Here is a 22,091-nt window from a genome sequence, read left to right as displayed (position 1 = left end):
TGTAGTGCTTGTACTGTAGTGTATACATATTTTTTAACTAATACTAATAGCATCTGAAAGGGGGAGCACTTGAACTTTAGAGATGTCCAAAACTTTTGAGGTTTGAATAATTAGTGGATTATATTGTAATGAATTAAACAGATTGAGTACGTTTAACACAATTATTTAATGCAGTTCATTTCCCTAATTTGACATCAGTTTGAACAAACAGAAACAGCACTCAAACAAATTAGTGAAACAGTTTAACATTGCAATCCTTTTATTTGTTGAGTTTTGATACTGAAATTGACACAGACTTTTATTGGTCCCATCTTGATTTCATTCATACATAAATTTGACATTAAAAAGTTCTTTCTCAGGTAAAGTTTCTCCATGACTCATAAACGATGAGATTGTCAGTGTGAAATCAGATTTTTGGACTTTCAGATGTTGCCTACTCTGATGTGTTTCTCCAAACATACAAATACGTACAAGAACATACGAATATGAATGAGGTCCTTCTGTTTTCTTGCGATCTTTTCAATATCCCAGCACTTCAGAAGATTAATTGAATCATATATTGTTGTTTTGCCGAGACCTTGTTTCAGAAGAACCAGCGCCTCTTTTTGTGTCTCTTTAATTCTTCTGCATTCTCATACTTCACTCGTCTCTTTCTATCCACTGAGCCATCACTGTTTGCTCTTGTCTGCTTATTAGTTTTCTGATACGCTTCTCATCCACGTCCCTTTAATCTTTGTCACACACTCTCATGCTCCGCCATAGTTTAATGAAATGTTGGTTATATAAATGCTATAAAAAAACATCTCTCTCTCTCTCTCTCTCTCTCTCTCTCTCTCTCTCTCTCTCTGTCTGCAGACGGATCAGTTTGTTCACGCTCTGAAAGACGAGCTGGTGAAGAGCGCCCTCTTAGCGCTGCATGCCGCCCGTCCCGGATACGTCAGCAAAAGTCAGACTTCTACCCCGTCCAGCTCACACAAGGCCGACTCGCACCCCGGCGTGACTGAGGAGTCCCACACCGTCTGCAATAATGTTAACGGCTCCCAAACACCCCAGAAGGAAAGCAAAGCGTCCCCTGTCCGCTCCGACTCCATCCCGCATCACAAAGAGTACGACGAGGAGGAATGGGCAAGTGTTGTTGATTAACTTGAAACCCTTGAAACAGGGTTTCAAGTTAATCGTTTTTAATAGAAGAGAAGTAAATAAATGACAAAAATCAAGTGTAGCGTCAGTTCTGGCAGGTCAGGTTAATCAGGCTCGCATTAGCTGACTCTCAGCTGATCCACATCTACCTATAGGAACACGACGCCTATCACTGTATACATATATGAGCTCCTTCAGTGTTATAAACAGCTTTCGCGTTTCTCAGGAGCGAATTACCCTCCTCCCTCCCCAGCTCCTCCTGTCGTCAGTCAGTTTGGCATTCTGATTCCCCTTGAATCAGGATAAATTCTTGAATCATGTTGTACATTAAAATGATGTTGGTTCTGTTCTGTTTCCCCTAAGGGGGGTTATCGCTGCTCTTATCCATGCTTGGCCAGAACAGAACCATACCGCCAATCCTAACTGTATGCTAATTGTCAATCATATTTGACGATAGTGACAGAAATGTAGAAATTAGGGCTGTCAAGCGATTAAAACTTTTAATTAGTGCTGGACAACGATTAATCGTGATTAATCGCATCCAAAATAATACATGTGTGCACTGTGTATAATTCTTTTGTATATGTAAATACACACGTGCATGTATATATTTAATAAATATTTGCATGTATATATTATATATATATATATATATATATATTTATACATAATTTATATTATATATAAATAACACATTTTTCTTAAATATATACATGCATGTGTGTGTATTTATATTTACAAAATAATTATGAACACACATATATTATTTAAACACAAACTTTTATTTTGGATGTGATTAATCGTTGCCCAGCACTACTTTTAATCTAATTCATTACATGATGTGCCAATTAATTAATCGAATTAATTGCAAATTAATCGCACATCAATTTTGGTTGAGAAATTACCCCCAAAAGATCATTTAAAGTCATTATTCTGTTAGATGAGAAAAGCTTTGAATTGATATTACAAAAAGTATCTTTAGAAATAAATATTTCGATTCAACATAGAATTTATTACACATAATCTTTTAAGGCAACAACGTGGCCATATAACTTTGTTTTTCTAAAGCTGCATCTGAAATGTCATTTAGGTATATTTACACATTGTTTAATGCAGCTCAGAAATGGCATGAATAGGAATGAAAAATGAAATTACACTAAATATGAAACTAAAGCGCCACTAGATGGCAGCAAGTCACTGTCTTAATGAGTGAGTCATTGAATCATTCACTCAACCGATTCATCCAAACGGCTGATTCATTCAGGAACGAAGCAGGTGATTGTCTTTAAGAGTCAATGACTCACTCGATTCGTTAAAAACATTTGAGTACTTTAAAGGGATACTCCACCGTTTTTTCATATTAAACTATGTTATTCCCTTAACTAAGACGAGTTGATACATACCTCTCTCATCTCAGTGTGTGCACTTAATCGCTCTAGCGCGCGGTGACACTTTGAAAGCACTTAGCTTACCTCAGTATATTCAATGGTATCTAACAGCAATGAATTTAGAAGTGACCAAACACATCAACGTTTTCCCTATTTAAAAACAGTTACACGAGTAGTTATACGACCAAGTATGGTGACACAAAATAAATCGTGGCGCTTTTCTAAGCGGGTTAAAAAGGATAACTATAATGTATGGCGTAATAGCACTTTTGGAAGTACTTCGACTCGGCGCAGTAAAAAGTCACGCCTGATCCTCTTCCCACTATTGACAGAAGTGAGAGGAAGAGGATCAGGCGTGACTTTTTACTTTTTACGGTGGAGTATCCCTTTAAAAATATTGCTCATAATCACTGTTTATAAGTGGTGTTTGCTAATAGTACTTTTACTATTTAAAGTCCCCCTAAAGCTTTTAATGTTGTTTATATGTCTATGTGGTGTTTTTAATATGCTTTAAGACAAACCACGTGTAAATTCATAAGTAGACACCCTTGCTGAGTATTTTCTCCTTAAAACTGCAGTGAACCAAAGACAGTCTCAAAAACACGGTTTGAAATCGCTGGTGTTTCTGACGTCACAAACTAACTTGTAACCATCAGATCAACGTGTGATCGTCAACGAGTGGATCTCTGAGCTGGAGTGAGTGAGTGGAGGCGGGGCTCATACTAAATGAGGCAAGAGTGTAGAGTTACATTCAAGCTATTTTAAGGCATGAAGACATTTTTTCATGGAAAAAACTTTTAATGTAATTTTGGTCTTCAAAGGTGAGTTTTAAGGGATACAATTATTGAATACCGGGGGACTTGAAACAAACCCTAGTATTAAACTGAACAGGTTTCTTTTGTAAATTAATATTAGTTTCAAGTCTTGCTTCTCATGTGCTGGTTGTCTCTTCAGCTCAGTTAGAAGCAGCTGTGCTCTGACGTATTTGATAAGATCTTGAGAGGTTGAATCATTCCACAGGACTAGAGGCGAGACAGGGATACGGTTAACAACCAAGCCAGTGACATCAGCACATATTAGCTTCTGTTCGTAGAAACCTTTACCACAGTGACTGAAGGATGAACCACAAACCACAACCTCGAATTAAGGGGCTCAAGTTCTGTTTGTGTAGTCAGTGCTGCTGTTTTAAACTGTGGTGTCTAATTCCTGTAATTGCCTTTGTGTGTGTGTGTGTGTGTGTGTGTGTGTGTGTGTGTGTGTGTGTGTGTGTGTGTGTGTGTGTGTGCCATAACCATAGCTAACAGGAGAGGATTAGAGGCCAAGATAAGACAAGCATCTCTAATCAATGCCAAAATAACTTGTGTGCCCTTGAGCTCCACTCACAAGAGGGAAGGGAGATGAAGCCTGAAGTTAGTTGTATAGACTTCTCCCGATATTCATACAGGAACGATGTTGTCGTTTTTCTTTCAGAATGTTTTACATTTGTGTTTTAATTCTTTTAATTCTACCAGCCAATAGAATTGTAGAAATTTGCATCAACGTAGTAGTAGTCACCAGCAAGTGCTTAATTAAACATTATGAAAAGTCTTTTTTTGTTTCTATCTCTCCATAGAAAGGTACAATACATTTTTTTGGAAAATGTTTTACTTTTAAAGTCTCAAACGCGCTTGTTTCTTTTCCTCCTGCGTCACATCTTTTTCCATCTTTTAGTGCTCTTTGTAACTTAATCTGTCAGTCCAAGCTGTGTGTGTGTGAGAGAGAGAGAGAGTGTGTGTGTGTGTGTGAGAGAGAGAGTGTGTGTGTGTGTGTGTGAGAGAGAGAGTGTGTGTGTGTGTGTGTGTGTGTGTGTGTGTGTGTGTGTGTGTGTGTGTGTGTGTGTGTGTGTGTGCAGCTTCCACAGTGTTTCTTAATGAGACCCGGGGCCATATTACAGAAAAATCCTGACTTTTTAACCATTTCAATTAGGATCTATATATGTTCTATTGAACTCGTCTAGATCTTAATTTAACATTTAAGATAGGAAGTTTCTGTAATAAAGCCCCAGAAGCGGAAAACAGGCGAACGGAAATATCATCTTTTGGTTGTTGAAGAAACTTGTAGAAAGGAGTCAAGCAGAGGTTCAGAAAAGACAGAAAATTCTAAACAATCCTTAAAATCCTTAAAATAAATTATGCAAATGAAGTAACCTTTCAAAGCTAAGCTGTTAAATATTAAAAAAAATTATGTATATAAAATAGTTTACCTTTTAGAAGTATGCTTCAATCATCAGTGTAAATAATAAAAAATAATTATGATATAAATATAAAATATAAATGATATAATACATAAGTATACAAAATAATTGATTTTAATTTTTAATTATTTAATAATTATTATTTATGTGTGTGTGTAAAATGTACATTTATATATATGTTAATTATAGATGAAAATATATTAAATATATTATAATATTATAAATATGCTTTGTAAGTGTGTAACAAAATTATAACCACATGGAAAATTGTTATATATATATATATATATATATATATAGAAGTATGCTTCAATCAACAGTGTAAAAAATAAAAATGTATTATACTATATAATATAATATATATCATGAAATGCATATAGATATACAAAATAATTCAGTTTAATATTTTATTTATATTTAATAATGTATAAATGTGCATTCAAAATAACATATTTTAGTAAAAAAAATAAAATAATACTTTTTATTGAAGTTATATTGTTGTTACATACTGATTAATGATTGGTAAGTTGCCGGAAATTAGTTAAAGACATTTTCCTGTCAGTCTGAATGGAGGCCTGAATTCATGTCCAGCTGTTTTTAATTTTGGGCCTTTTTACCCCATAATCAGCACAGAAGATGCAAAAAATTAGAAAGTCTGGGCCTGCACGGCAAAGATTTAGTAGTGACTTGTGCCTCAAATGGGAGTGAATCTCCCAATTTATCATTCCAGAGGTCACTTGCATACTCAATGCGTATCACGACTGTGGCTGGTTAATGGGATGTAAGTGTCGGTCCATTAACGTTTGCTTTGACTCTTCTAGGACAGGGTCTGGGCCAGTGTGGCGAAGAGTTTGAACTGTGTCATTGCCATGGTGGATAAATTACAGGAGCAAGACAACAACAACCAGGAGTCAGCGCCCTGCCACACGCTCGCTGACGTCATCACCTCACACAGTCCCGGTACGTCTCTGTCCAACCACAAACCAATGATGAAAAACCCAAATGACCAATCAGAAGCTCAAGACTGACCCATCAAATGCTTAAATGTTAAAATAACAAATCAAACATGCCAAACGGATGCTGGAATGATCAATTAAATGCTTAAAAGTGATTTAATTTCCTTTTATGGTGAAGCATATACTGTGAGAAAACAATTATCATTTGATCAAATTAGCATGACATGACATTGCTCTGGACTGATTGTGAACAAATAAATATGTTTGTTACACTTCATGCCCCCCGTTATGAAGATTTTAAAATTGCATTTAATTTATCATTTGAAATTTGGTTCTGAAAAAATCTTGAACCTCTCAAAAATAATCATTTTGTTCCTCATCATTTCAATAGCAATAATATTGCACAAGTGTCTGCAACTTTAGGCATCTTAGATAAGCTTCTGATGGCAAATTTTCCACTTTGACTCGAGACATTCGCTGAGAGGATTTTTCACTTCACTTTTCACTGGTTTGACTTTTTTTTCATGCTTTAATAACAAACCACGTCTTTTTTCCCCCAAGCACATGTCAGATCTGTCAGTTGAGAGATGAATATTAGCGGCATCCGTGGATCTTCTGTCAGACAGAAATAGTTAAAAGCAACATCTGACACTCAGTGCTATTAAACTGTGGAAAAACTCTACAAGTGCTGACAAGCAGTACAAGTGTACAAGTTTTTAACATAGCCGATACTGCCACCACTTGGACACCATCTGAAACTGCATTTTAATGTTCTGCCTGTTGCAATCCACAATATAACGAATATTCTGATTGGCAATGACACTTTTTGTTATTCTGAGCTCATATTTAACTTTAATTTCTGACAATTTTCCATATTCATCTCAATCTTTAAGTAAAGGTTGTAATTCTATCTAACAGGCTAAACCTTCAGGTCATGTTAAAGCAATTGGTTATTGATTCCTTTTGATTGTAAACAGTGTAATTTTCATTTCAGAAATACTGTGTGCTTTGTTAGCATCTGATATTTTCCTACAGTTTTAAAGTAGCATAAGTACTGGTTCGTTTGTTAATAAGAATGCAAATGTGTGCCTGTGTTTTCTCCTCACACAAGACTGCAGCTTTGCAGGATCTTTTTTTTACATTGTGTGTGACAATTTCAACATTTAATTGCAGTATAAAATGTTATTGTGTCTGTGTAAATACTTCACATAACACAAGGAATTGTGGCATGATGAAATGTCGCCGGACCGGTTTAGGGTGATGTATCATGTCATGCACATAAAAAATGTATTTACTGAGCAACAATTTAGATCAATAGCATGAATACACCCTGGATGGGAACCAAACTATTGAACATGACTCTGTTTTTGGGAAATGAGGTTAAATGGGTGAAAGTCACTCATGCAGATTGGTACAGTATAGTAGGCTACTGCCAAAAAATCTGATGACTAATGCAAAACACATTTAAACACAGAGCTTGTTGCAAAATAAATGGGCGTGAAAGGAGCACAATAGATCCAGTCAGTAGATTAAAGAGTCTGTGAAAGACTCTTTATGAGAAAAGAAGTGCTTTTCTCATAAACTCTAATCAAACTCTGAATGATAAATGGCAAGAATAACAAGCTAGTGCATGTGAAATTTCATCAGGGTCTTTCCCCCCGGTTTTAAAGATAAGGCTTTAAAGTGTAAGTTGCAGGTTCAATTTTTCACGAAGATAATGCAATGTGTTTATTAAACATAAAGATAAGAACCGCCCACCATTGTTTGTTTATACCAAAATGCTGATATAATATGAAAAGTTGACACTTTTAACAGTGGTTTTAACCGCTCCCGCTCCCTTCCGGGCGTGACGTCATAAGAGGAACTCACTAGTAGAGTTACCGGCATAGTCATAGCTATAGATGCCGTACATAACTACAGAAAAGTTGGTTGTATGTTTTATTTGATAAAAAAAAAATATGGATAAAATAACTCAACTGTAAACATACTCGTGTGTGCTGACTTCAAGGGGACTGTGATCCTGCCTGAAATGAGAATAAGCTATTCGCAAAACAAACGGGTTCAGGCACCGGGTTCAGGCACGTCAGATCAGCCGGTCGCAGGTCGAGCTGTTCCACTAAACTCCAAAACGCGTTCGCCTCACGGCAGCACATACTCTCCACTGCTGATTCAATAGGGTGGCATAGCCCACACAAACACAGTGATGGGGACATCGATCTCTCTCTTTCTTTTCTGACAATAAACATCGCTAATTAAATTGTGAGAAATTGATAAAGCGTGGATTGAGGAAGGGTATTACATGACGTTTGAGGCGTCGATGAGACTATTGATGCCTGTGCAGTGTGTGCATCTCTAACGTTACAGCTCTGATTTGGACTGACTTACTGTAAGTAAATAATGTCTTCAGTCGTTGTCCCTCCTTGCTATTCTACATGACGGCAATATTTTGAAAAGACTTGCTTGTTCCGTTATATTATCCGGGTTAAGTTTGCACCAGGCTAGACTAGCTCTAACGTAGCTAACGTTACTCACCAGGACACCTGGCCAACCCTCCACTAATTCTCCTCACACCAAGCATTAATAACTCTTTGAGTGCCATGGCTCCCCTCTCTCACGCCTGACCGGTTAAAAATTGTAGGGCTGTGGTCCATAAAGAATTTGATGGTTTCCCACATCCTCAGTCGTTCTCCAAATAGCCATAATACAGTAGGAATCTAGCAGAGTATGGGTTGCGAGTTCCTCTTGTGACGTCATCACCCAGTAACTGAAAAAACACGCTACCTTTGAAGAAACCCCAATAAATGTTATTTTAACGCATTTTAAGACAGAAATAATTAAATATATACATATAGAGCACTTTAATTTACACGTTAATTGGCTGTGGTGGTTAACCTGCAACTTACACTTTAAGCTAGTCCCTGACCAAAATGCATGTTTAAACTGTTTGAACTGAAAGCAACTTGCACTGATATATCTTAACATATGTTTTTTCTAAGGCACATTTATAAAAGCTACTTAAATGTCCTAATTGAACTAAGAACTAAGACCTAATCCTGGCTTAATCTAAACCCTGTCTGTGAAACCAGGCCTTTATTAAATATTTGTCTTACATTGATTAATAAAATCTTACATATAATGTTAATTTATATAAATAAATTTTGTAGAATTTGTATTTACTGTGATTAGTTTAATATATAACATATCAAAATTAATCAAAATATTACAATTTATGAGCAAGTCGTTGAATGGCTGAAAAGTCATGGCGGTGCGCAACGGCAGTCTGGCAGGTCATGCTGGAGCGCACGCAAACAACACAAACAACATTGCCAAATTTGCCTTCCTACAAAAAAACGGATTGTGTTCTAAATATGCACACAAAAAACGTAGATTAGCCGACATAGTTCAAAGACTATTGGTTTTAAACTATGTGTTTGCACTACTGCTACTATCCGTGCGAAGTTGCCATCCATGCCAACAACAACAACCTGGCTGTGAACGTGACGTTCGTCGCGGCTTCAATCTCAACCCATGGAGCCAATATGTAGCCTACGCCAAAATTCTAAACAATGGCCGTGCTACCCAACCACCAACCTGGACAAATACTGGAACCTGGACGAGGAGCTGAGAACTTGAAACAACCGCACAGAAAGATCATCTACCTGATGGCAATCCTCCTGCTAGCTGGTGATATCCAACTAAACCCAGGGCCTCGCCTGGCCTCCGCTGGCGATCTGCTGCCTTCGGGAGCTTTGGATTTTCCTCCTGCTCTGGTGATTCCTCCGTTAGCGAGTGGAGGTGCACACGGGGGGTGCCTGTTGCGGCGGGGGGACAGCGGCGGCGAATGGATTGGCCTGGTTGCTTTGTCCTGGCTGGGGAGCGGCGTTCTTGACGTGGCATTTCCCCTGGTGCTGACGCGCGGTGTGCTGTCCCTGCTTTGGATGTTACGGCCGCAGTTGTTTGGGATTTTCATCGGATGCTGTGTGGAGAGCGCTCCTGTCCACGAACGCCGGGTACAGTGTGTTTCAAACTTTGACTGCTCTACCCTCACAAAATAGGCCCAATCAAACTGCGAATCCCGTCAAACAGACCCTTCTCAACCGGCAACACTGGGGACTAAACCCGGCGATTCGGAAAAAACGAAGAATTAACTTTTTTTTAAACTCTCAATCACGCAAAACTGATCTGGGATCCGCAATCCAAACCCAAAGGATTACTCGGTGGACATTTAAATATACAAAGCATTGTCTCTAAAAGCAATCAGCTAGAACACTTACTGTCTCACTCTAACTTGGACTTTCTTGGTCTTTCTGAAACAGGAAATAGACATGGAGTATATTGGGTTGAATGTGTCACTATCTCCTCAAATGTCTTTCACTGTCATTTGCCTATATCGACCACCATCAACCAATAACATATTTTATGAGCATCTCCATAATATTCTTAAACAATGTGATGGTAAAAAGGAGTTAATACTAATGGGTGACTTTAATATAAACTGGGACAAAAAACCTGAGAAGAAAAAGAAACTTAAAGAGATAACAAACAAATTCAATCTCTCCCAACTGATACAAGGTCCAACAAGAATAACCAACTCCTCCCAGACACAAATTGATCTGATATTTACAAACAGACCTGAGAGAGTAACTACATCGCATAATATGCTGACTGGTCTGTCCGACCATAATTTCACACTGCTGGTAAGGAAACTTACCAGAAAACAATTTGTAAATTCTACCAAAAGAAATCAATTCTATGAGAAAATTCCTAAAAATGAAACAATCAGTTTGGAAAAAGCTATAAATCAAATTGACTGGTCTGACCTTCTAACCAGCAGAGACACTAAGATTAGCTGCAGCAACTAAGATTAGCTGTTTTTGTACGATTACCAAGATAAGAGCAGCTTTCACAAGAAAGGTGAAGCGTAAACATGGAGAAAAGACCACCTTACCATGGCTAAATGACACTCTCTGGCAACAAATGAAAGAGAGAGATTCTGCTTTAAAGAGGGCTCTAAAATCAGGGCATAGTAGCGACCGGCTCACCTTTACAACTCTCCAAAATAAGGTTTTAAGGAATTTAAGAAAGGCTAAGGCATGTTTTTTTTCAGAATCATTAACGAAGCACAGGAAAATGGGAGACATCTGGAGAAATCTTAATAAATTAACTGGTATAAAGAACAAAGGCTAACTTTACCTGAACTCAAAGTGAATGGAATCCTGACCCAAGATAATGATATGATAGCAAGTACATTTAATGATTTCTTTATAAATTCAGTCAGGGAGCTGGCTCAAGGTATCCCAACTGAAACTATACCATCTATCCCCACTGATAAAGCTAAACCTATTTTTAAAATAAAGGAAATATCTGAATCAGAGGTTATCAAAATTATAACCTCTCTAAGGGGTTCGATTCACATGGTTTGGATACCACATTTTTAAAATCACACAGGGACGCACTTGCTTGCCCCATTGCACATCTGATCAAGCTGTCAGTTTGGCAAAGTACTTTTCCAAGCTCCTGGAAAACAGCAGTAGTATCTCCAATCCACAAGTCTGGTGATAAAACAATGGTGTCAAATTATAGACCCATTAGTATTCTATCAGTGATATCCAAAGTGACAGAAAAATGGGTAGCAGAACAGCTGAAAAACCATCTAAACTTGGGCCACACCCCTTTACACCCAATGCAATTTGGATTTCGCACAAACCACTCTACAGAGACAGCTAACTGTTTTCTCCTTGAAAACATCAAGTCAAAAAAGTGCAACAAGACACAGGTGTTTGTCATTTGCACTTGACCTACTTACACACCACTCGTTCCCTACCCCTCTCCTATTGCAGACCTCGCTAGACCACGCCCCCCTCGCCACACAATTGTTGTACCGATTCATTCACAAACATGAAATGGATAGTTCATGAAAATTGTCATCATTTACTCACCCTCATGTTGTTCTAAACCTGTATGAGTTTCTTTCTTCTGTTGAACACAAAAGAAGATATTTTAAAGAATGTTGGTAATCAAACAGTTGATGGACCAATGGGTGCTGTCAAGAAAATATCTTCTTTTGTGTTCAACAGAAGAAAGAAGCTCATACAGGTTTGGGATGACATGCGGGTGAGTAAGTGATGACAGCATTTTCATTTGTGGATGAATTCTCCCTTTAATTCATTCAGCAGTGAATTAGGTGACTGTCTTTATGAATGAGTCACTGATTCAGTCAAGAAAAGTGATCATTATTAATCATTGTCAAATCATTATTAATTCATCTGATTCATTCAAAAATATTGATTCAGTCAGGAATTAAGCATGTGATTGTCTTTATGTGCGAGTCACTGAATCACAAATTCAACCAATATGTTCAAAAAGTAATTAATTTAGGAACAAAACATGTGACTGCCTTTATGAGTGAGTCATTGAATAATTATTTCGAGAGAATCGTTCAAAAGCAGAAACAGCACAAACGACTGTGTTTAGAGATATTTTGTTGGTGGAGCAAAAATAGCTAAATCTGGCCAACAGCTGTTGGTAAATGTGTGTGGCCTGGGATGTTTATATATTCCAGACCAGGAAGCCAAGACTTGGGTCTTTGTGGCTCGTGCTGAGATCATATCTGCTAACCTTTGGTTTAATTCTGTCTCATGGCTCTCAGGACTTTCATAAGAGATGTAGTTTTCTCCGTGTGTAATTTAGATAACAAACAGACTCGTGAGTGGTGCCAGCAGCTTAGTCTAATGCTCTGATCCGCTTTATTCGATGTGCTTTTTAATTACATTGCAATCTTAAATGCGAGTGAGCTAATTCATAGTTTTTCATTCCTTTATAAAGAACTGATAAACAAACTCTCCCTTTATTTTATTTTAATTGTAGATTATAAAACTGTGTTAATTGTAGATCATAAACCTTTTATAACTTTAACTTCATTATTCCGTTGAATCTTTTACCAAATATGAAACCAGCAAAGAAAATCACAATGCTAAATGCAAATAATTAAATGCAAGCCATGTAGTCTTTCATGCATAAATAAACAGGCTTATCAACTTTTATCAAAAGGAAATGAAAACGCTTCCCATGTTTTTGTGTGCATTATCTGTCAGAGGCGAATAAGACAGACGTCAGCATGGACAGGTTGAGTGACATGCCATCATCCTCAAAAAACAAAAATTAAACTGCACAAAGATTAAAGAAAGTGCACTATAAACTTGGCTCGTGACTATAAACCTGGCTCGTCAACTTCAGTTTTTGTCTGTTTGTGTGTGTGCTGAAGAAAGCAAACCAATTTCCCATGTTTTTGGTCTGATCTTTGGTCAGTTTTGCATGATTTTACTCTGATTCAAACAAAATGGACTCTGCACATTCCTAGTCTTATTGTGGACGATTTATCAGTGCATATTATTTCAAATGAAAAAAACCTGTGTTTTGTGTTTGTGTTTGTCTTAGCCACCTTTCACCAACATGTAAAAACTTGCTGTTCCTCTATCCAATAGAGCGCCTCAGTGATGAAGATCCCTCGACAAGAACCCAATAGGATTTTTCCATTGGCTTTTGCATTATTGTAGAAAATAAGCTTTGTGACCAGCAAAAGTTTATGATTCTTACATGTTTTGTTCATCATGATAATCTTCACTACTACAATCGCTAGAAGCCAAAAGCTAAACGTAGACTGCAAAGGAACTACACCACGGTCACATGACTTCAACGTCACCGTCACTAAGCTTCTGACAACTCTCTCAGTCTTTAAAAACATTTTGAGTCCGGATACTTTACAAGAGTGCGATTATACACAATAAGGCTGTAAAAGCGGACTATTCAGTAGATGAGTTTACCTGTTCGACCTGATGAAGTTTAATGTCTCCAACAACCTCTGTAAACCTATTTAGACACTCACTATCAACTGCCTTTTACAAGACAATTAAATGCTTTTAAAAACGATCACAATTTTCTGTCATAGAATAAAACGTGGACATATCTTGACCTCATTCCAGGCATTTAACCAAAAACCCATTTATTTCAGCACAATGGAGCTGGTGCTCAAATGTTAACTTTTTCCTGGGTTTTGGCCTACAAAAGTATGTTGTCATCCCTGCATCACTTTACTAATGCTTAACATATGTCTTCTGATGCGCAACCAGTCTAAATTGTCTTTTGGAATGGTAGGTTACTGGAAATTTGGGAAACTGGGTCATAATGTCCTGTTTTTCCTCAGATCGTCCCCTGACCGTCCCCCTGGACGGCCGGGATCAGCTCGGTGTCGCGGTCCAGTCGCTGAAGGAGTGTGTGTCAGCGGTGGCGGAGCGAGCCAGACGCTCGGTGATCTTCGTCCTGCTCCAGGAGGCGGCGGGCAGTTCAGCGCAGGGTCTCCAGCTGCAGCAGAGACGGGACACTGTCTTCAGCCAAGCAGTGAGTGACCCAGACGACAAACACTCATTTCATAACAGATACGCTTAGGGATGCGCCGATACGAACATTTTGGCCGATACCGATAACCGCTAATTTCTTTATATTTGAAAGCCGATAACCGATATATAGGCCGATAAATCTTAATCCAAATTTTTATATAATTTTTGAGAGCCTGATTACAAAAACAAAAGTCTCACCATTAAAATCCATGTCCCAAGCACACAGTTATAATGTTCTCATTATGATTTTATGTAGCTTATAGGACAGACTTGCGCTGCACATGTTGCAATGTCTTCAGTAGAGCTGCTTATAGCTGAATTGAACTAGTTTAATAATTGATGAACTTTGCACTATTACTGAATCAACACAGAACTGAATAATGATATTATCTTCTGTAGAGCTGCTTTATTGTTGCTTTATAGCTCGCTTCCAAACTATTGAACTTTGCAACATTGACACCGTCATTGGACTAAAATGAATCAACACTGAACTGAATTTAGCTGAATAATGACATTTAGAGCTGCTTTACAGTTGAAATTGAATTTGTTTCATAATTGAAGAACTTTTCAATATTAAAACTGCCATTTTATTATTACTGTGAAGCGCTGTGTAAATAAATGTGACTTGACATGATTGCCTGGTCTTTTTAGTCAAATGTGTGTGGGGAAGGGAGTTGTTCTGTTCTAACATTAATGCAAAACTGTCTAGACCAGTTTTTTTATTATTGTTTTCTCACCCCATGTCATGTTCACACATCTAATTTTTTGATTTTTTGCGTGTTGTGTTCACAGCTGGCTGCACTGGCGTGTGGATTTGTCATGCGTTTATACGCGGGTTTGGAGGATAAGGGCTTTCTCAGACAGCTGCATGCGGTCGGACTGGTGGCCCAGTTTGAGAGTCTGCTCAGCACTTACAGTGAGTGTCCTGCATCAGATCATACACGATTAATTATCATATAAATGATTGCGATTAACAATTTAATTCGGTTTTGTTCATGTCACTTAGTGAAACCCTAATATGTAATTTTCTGATTTATTACTATTAATAAAATGCTGTTTATTGCAATTTTGGCATCTTTTGTCATTGGGATGCAAAATGGTATTGATACCGTAACGGATATTGGACAATATTTTTAGATTTTTTATTTAAAAAAATAAAATAATATATATATATGTATGTATATATATACAGTATATATTTTAAATGTCAGTTGATATTTAATTGTGCAATCTCATTTCTCTTGTTGTTACAGTTTTAACATTTAAGACATCTAATGCTCACATAAAGTTATTACATTTTTAATATTTAACTCTTTCCCCGCCATTGGCAAATGTGGTCTAAATACATCGAGCAAACAAAAGGAACTTAATTAGATAATTAACAGGACACAGGTGAAGGAGAGGACTAATTAGACAGACAGGGGAAAACTGGGTCACAGGTCTTAACCAAAAACACGATGAAACATAGGAGACAGACCATACATGTAACACCCATATTCAAGTGTTGATAAAAAAATATGTTACATGTACTTACCATAGTAATAACAATAAACTATGCATAATTACATGCAACTAACCCTCAACCAAACCCTAACCCTATAGTAAGTACATGTAGTTGCTTAATATTACTCAGTACTTAAATATATAATTACACTGTAATGATGACACCTTAAAATAAAGTGTAACCGAATAAAACTTTTTTTTTTTTTTTTTAAGCAGAGGGTCTGTTCTTTCTTTTGATATATTGCATGTTCAGATATTCACACAACAAAATATTCTGGGGGCCATGACATTTTTGTGAAACGGATGAAAAACACTGCCGGGGAAAGAGTTAAAAATATAATAATTAATAAATAACACTGTTAAATGTAATCTTTACCAAATCTCAATTTTTCATACTGTACATTACAATGTCATGATGGCAAAATTCAACTGAAGCATTATTTTAGTTGTTAGTGTTTATGTAATGTAAACTAAATAGCAGTAGAACTTTAATATCAATTATTTGTTGGTTGTTAAGCATAATTTGAATTATAACATCAGTGCATCCCTATTTTATCATATTGCTGTTAGAAGTGTTTTAATTGAAAAAATAAGCCATTTTGAGGCTATTAATGTCACAGTGTCTGGTTTGTGTTTCCCCGGGTGTCCACTAGAGGTCTCTCTCCCTTACTGTCACATTCATTCTGGAACTGCATTTCCCACAATCCTTTGTCTGTTCTCATCACTCATCATTGCACGCAGCTGTTTCCCATTACATTGTTTAGTTCACGGAGTCATTGTGGTATGTCACTTACACTTCTTGAAGTCTGTTTCCTGGTTTGAGTTTGTTTTGTTCCTTGTTTATTTTGTTATTGGACTGCTAACATGGATTTTGACCCCTGCATGGATGACGACGAATTGGATTGCCCTACAAATAAAAGTGTTGTATTTGGATCCACCTGTTTCTCTCCCTTACCTTGGTGTGTGGATCGTGACAATTAAGTTCATGGTTTTACTGACCGCAATGCAACCTTGGCTTATTGCCAATAAGAGTTTGTATAATCATAGTGTGGTTATTCGTATTGCTGTTTCCAACAACAACCAAACTTTAAAGTAAACACTTCCAGCTGTACGCGCTCTTTAGATTAGATTTTGAACTAAGTTCACTGCTCTTGCTGTGTTGAAGACCTCGAGGCTGTTGTGATTATTTGATGTGAAGTGTGTGTGATGACTCATGAATCACTGCAATTGTTTGCTGCACACAGGGAAAGCTGATCCTTTGAGGCAATGCCGGTGGGGAGATTATTTTCAACAGTTTACTCATGTAACTCTTGCAGAAATGTTTAGAGAATTAGATGGGTTAAGATGAAATACAACATGTTCCAGATTCAGCATTCCTATCAGTTGGTCAGATAGGGTTGGTTGGTAAATGAATGTTGAAGTTAGGCAATGTTATTTTAGTATCACTGAGATCTTTTAGATTTATTTTTTTTATATAGGTAAAGGTTTAGTCATTTTGTTGTGTGCTTTTGTCATTTTTATTAGTTATAGTTTATAGTAATTTTTTCCAGTATTCGTTATTTTGGTGCATCAAGTTAAATTAAATGAAAATGAAAAATGTTTCCTTGGGAACGAAGGAAATAAACAGGAACAAAATAAACTTTTTTCAGTTAATGTTTGTTTTGTTTCAATTTTGTTTTTTATGGCTTTAGTTTTAGTTTTAGTTTGAACAACATCCTTATGAACCAGTTTTTTTTTAGTGAGTGTAGCTTAACTAGTGAAGCATTGCCTAAGTGAATATTATGATCATGGGTTCCCAGGATGCACTACATTTTTACTAGTTAAATATGCATGAGGAAGTCAGACAAAGGCCCCTGCCAGATGCATAAATGTAATATAATGTAATGTAATGTAAATGCTAACTTGGCTTTACTTTAGGGACCAAATATACCCCAAGTTAGTGAAACCTGACAAAACCTCCCTAAGGACACGTCCTCAAAGGTAAAAAGGATTCAAAAATAAAACAAATAATGGCTCTGTTCCAAATCCTTGAGCTACACTGTAAAAAAAAAATTAAGATATAAATTAAATCTTAGTACTAATTTCCCTTAGCTTTTTCTTGTTGACTCAACTTTTGTAAATAACAGTTATACGAACTGAAAATAAGATGTCTGTGATACAAAAAAACGTTTAGTTGAGTCACCTTGACATTATTTGTTTTCTGGAGAGGTGCAACTATTCTGTAACAAATCTTTTGTAGTTGAGCCAATTCAACATTTTTTGTCAAGCCAAATCAGGGTTTACCATCCCGAATTGTACTATACTGTACCGTACCGCTCGGTGGAAACAAGCCATTAGTTCCAGTGAAAGGAACTCTTAAAGCTTCAGCATACCAAGACATTTTGGACAATTTCATGCTCCCAACTTTGTGGGAATAGTTTGGGGATGAACCCTTCCTATTTCAACATGACCAGTACTCAAAGCCTTGACTGGCCTGCACAGAGTCCTGACCTCAATCCGATAGAACCCCTTTGGGATGAATTAAAGAAGAGACTGCGAGCCTTCTCATCCAACATCAGTGCCTGACCTCAGAAATGCGCTTCTAGAAGAATGGACATAAATTCCCATAAACACACTTCTAAACTTTGTGGGAAGCCTTCCCAGAAGAGTTGAAGCTGTTAAAGTGTGGGCCAATTCCATATGAAACTCTTTGGATTAAGAGTGGGATATCATTCAAGTTTATGTGCATCTAAAGATAGACGTCCCAAAACTTTTGGCAACATAGTCTATATATATATATATATATATATATATATATATATATATATATATATATATATATATATATATATATATATATATATATTAACACAGATGTTTGTCATGCAGGTGAAGAAATAGGAATGCTGGAAGACATGGAGGTGGGGATCTCTGACCTGCACAGAGTGACCTTCAGGATCACAGAGGCAGCGTCTGAAGAAGCAGTCAGTCTGCAGCCCACCATCAGCGGTAGACGGTGAGAGAAACCCCACATTCACAGCGGGTTTGCAATGCATGTGTCTGTCAGTGCGCATTCATAGACAGGGTTCCCACAGTCATGAAAACTTGGAAACATCTGGGAATTTTAAAACCACGATGAGTCAGAGCCGGTGTCATTACAGGCAGCGCAGCTGCACTTCCGACAGCCCAAGCTCGAGTCCTGACGTTAATATTTATAATGTGTAATATTTAAAATATATGATGTTACAATATAGACAGTAACACTTTACAATAAGGTTCATTAGTTAACATTAGTTTACTACAGTAGTTTGCATGAACTAATAATGAACTGCACTTATACAGCATTTATTAATCTTTGTTAATGTTAATGCACTGTGAACTAACATGAACAAACAATGAACAGCTGTATTTTTTATTAACTAACGTTAACAAAGATTAACAAATACAGTAACAAATGTTTTGCTCATGGTTCGTTCATGTTAGTTAATGCATTAATTAATGTTAACTAATGAACCTTATTGTAAAGTGTTACCAAATTAACATTTCTGAATTTCCACAAATTCTATTTCAAATAAATGCCGTTCTTTTGAACTTTCTGTTCATCAAAGAATCCAGAAAAAAATATTTAGCTGTTTCCACAAAAATATGAAGCGGTTTAACTGATTTTAGCATTGATGATAATGAGAAATGTTTCTTGAGCATCAAATCATCATATTACAGTGATTTCTGTGTAATGATGCTGAAAATTCAGATAATAAATTACATTTTAAAATATATTACATTAGAAAACAGTTCTTTTAAATTGTAATAATATTTCACAATTGTATTGTTTCACTGCATTTTTGTAAATGCAGCCTTAGTGAGCAGAAGAGACCATTTTCAAAAACTTTTAAACATCTTACCAACCCCAAAATTTTGAACGGAACACTCTTTAAAATATATGTTCTTGTGGTTCCATAAAGAACCTTTAACATCAATGGAATCTTTCCATTCCACAAAAGGTTCTTTATAGTGTGTAGTGGCTTCTTTCGCCTATGTCAAAAATCACACTCGAAATCTTATCATTTATGTAATGGCAGAGCGCGAGTCCACAAAATATTCAAACACATTCCATTCTTGTTACAGACCTCTACACATACACACAGTCAGAAACATGATTATATTAGAATAAAATGGCTATATTCACATAGATTATACTTGGTTCTTTTACATTCAGCTTAATAAAAATCTGCATGTGGAAAAAAGGTTAGTTAAATGTTCTTTACTCTAATAAAGAAGTTATTTTAAGAACTGTTCACTGAAAGGTTCTTTGTGGAACCAAAAAGATTTTCAAAAGTGGAAAAAAAGACTGTAAAAGAAGCTGTGTGAACCTGTAAGTTGAGCAGCTGCATGCTTGTGTTGATAGAGTTTGGAAATGTGAGCTGTTATTTGTTTTGTTTTTTAATCCCAGAGACCGTTACACTGTCGAGGTGCCTCTCCCACATCATGCCTTCCAAACGCTCCCGGACGAGCTGCGCGAGGGCAAGCCACTACGCGTGCTCCCCGTGCTCTTCAATGTGGGCATAAATGAGCAACAAACCATCGCTGAGAGGTTCAAGCACTGACTGATGAACTTGAAACATGAGTGCACAGCCAAGCACACAAGCATGTCTGAGCTGATGCATGATTGATGTGCTCTTCTTTGTCTCTCCCTCTCAGGTTTGGTGACATATCTTTACAGGAGAGAATAAACCAGAAGAACTTCGAGATTCTAGAAGGTTACTATAAATCCTTAACGAACACAGTGCCGTCTGAATGTAAGTTCAACACTCAAGAACTGAGCTTTGTGTTTTATATTACATTTAGTAATTTAGCAGACACTTTAATCAAAAGCCACTTGCAAATGAGGAACATCAGAGACTATTTATTTAGAAATTAGCTAGAAACTTAGGATTGTGCACTGCAAATATTGTTGATATTGATATTTAAAATGCAAACATTCTGTAACACGTTATCTTACAGTGTCCCTGTTACACATCTTACATGTAATCATAATAACAGTAAATTATGCATAATTACAATTATGCAATTAACCCTAAACAAAACCCTAACCCCAATAATATAGTAAGGACATGTTGTTCATTAATATTACTCAGTACTTATTTGTATAATTACACTGAAACAAGGACACCTTAAAATAAAGTGTAACCCAACATTCTCGTTAATTTCTCAACATTCTTATTAATCATTTTAGTAACGCTTTACAATAAGGTTACTACATTAGTTTACATGAACTATCACTGAAAAATACTTCTAAAGCATTTATTAATCTCAGTTAATGTGCAACATTTACTGATACATTATTAAAATCAAAAGTTGTATTTGTTAATATTATTTAATGGATCCAAGCTAACAAGAACTAACAATAAACAGTTGTATTTTTATTAACTAACATTAACAAAGATTAGTAAATACTGTAACAAATGTATAGTTAGTTAATGTTTGCTAATGTATTAACTAACATTAAGTAATGGAACCCTATTATAAAATCTTACAATAATTTTGGGGTTGAACTGAGATAAATGTTTGCATGAAGCCCAATAAACAGAATTAAAGAATGTCATTTTATTATAATGGGACTTAAACCCTTTGATTATTGGCTGATAAAGAGATTTAAATCAGGAAGGAATAGGAATATTAAATCAGTCTCGTCATATTTTTGTCTAAAGTCTGTTTATCAACTTGTGCTTTGTTAATACTTGAAAAGGAAGTAATACGAATGAGGTCTAGAATGAAAATGAGGCTAAACAAATATCCTATTTTTTCGCGCTCAGTGCGGCACTTCTGCTGTGTTTGTGCAGAGCACAGCGTCTCATGTTTTAAGGATTTGAGTGCAGGAATGTATTGTTCCGTGAAATGTGAATCACGTCTAAGGAGCGTGACAGCTTTGGATGATGAATGCTCCCAGCAGACGGATGCCAAACTGCATCGCAGCATGTCACATCTTGTCTTCTTTCCATCTCTCTGTTTATCAAAAAATAACATGTCCCCAGACTTTTCAATCTCATCTTTAGTGCTTGTCGATACAGGGACAAACAAGCCCTCTTTAAACTCGTTGATGCGTGACATCTCAAGTGTTTTCTCTCTTTGTCTCTTCTTTCCAAAGGCCTGCCATGCTTTCAGACGCAGACGGATATTAAGGAACTGCTCGACACACTCGGACAAAATGTAGTAACCAAGAAGAGGAAGAATGTGGAGATCCTGTGGCTTGCAGGAATGGTGAGGCTGAGTTCAAGGTCATAGAGTTTGTGCAGGAAGTGTGCTCTGTTGTGTTCCATTAGCTCACATTTGCAAAACAATGCAATTCCTTTTAAGTCATGCCAAAATGGACTTTTGAGTGGGTAATTGCTACCATCTTGAATTTTTTTTTTTTGCTTGTTTGTTTGATTTAATGTTTAAAACAGGGTTCACCAATCTCGGTCCTGGAGGGCCGCTGCCCTGCAGAGTTTAGCTCCAA

General features: G+C 36.7%; 1 protein-coding gene across 4 annotated transcripts in view; it reads left to right on the top strand.

Moving 5' to 3' along the window:
- Window positions 1–22,091, top strand: part of inpp4b (inositol polyphosphate-4-phosphatase type II B) — a 181,739-nt gene that overhangs the window by 134,584 nt on the left and 25,064 nt on the right. For all 4 annotated transcript variants that reach the window (XM_084093431.1, XM_084093430.1, XM_084093433.1 and 1 more), the window contains 8 exons: window positions 856–1,125; window positions 5,583–5,721; window positions 13,921–14,114; window positions 14,906–15,029; window positions 18,485–18,611; window positions 20,046–20,186; window positions 20,294–20,391; window positions 21,741–21,853. In XM_084093431.1, coding sequence (XP_083949557.1) covers window positions 856–1,125; window positions 5,583–5,721; window positions 13,921–14,114; window positions 14,906–15,029; window positions 18,485–18,611; window positions 20,046–20,186; window positions 20,294–20,391; window positions 21,741–21,853 — 1,206 coding nt within the window. The remainder of the gene's footprint in view (window positions 1–855; window positions 1,126–5,582; window positions 5,722–13,920; window positions 14,115–14,905; window positions 15,030–18,484; window positions 18,612–20,045; window positions 20,187–20,293; window positions 20,392–21,740; window positions 21,854–22,091) is intronic.

This window comes from Abramis brama (genome assembly GCF_963993115.1).
Source record: "Abramis brama genome assembly, chromosome: 2".
In the NCBI taxonomy this organism is placed as follows: domain Eukaryota; kingdom Metazoa; phylum Chordata; class Actinopteri; order Cypriniformes; family Leuciscidae; genus Abramis; species Abramis brama.
Note: the sequence above shows the minus strand (reverse complement) of the source record. Positions and strands in the feature narration are given on the sequence as shown.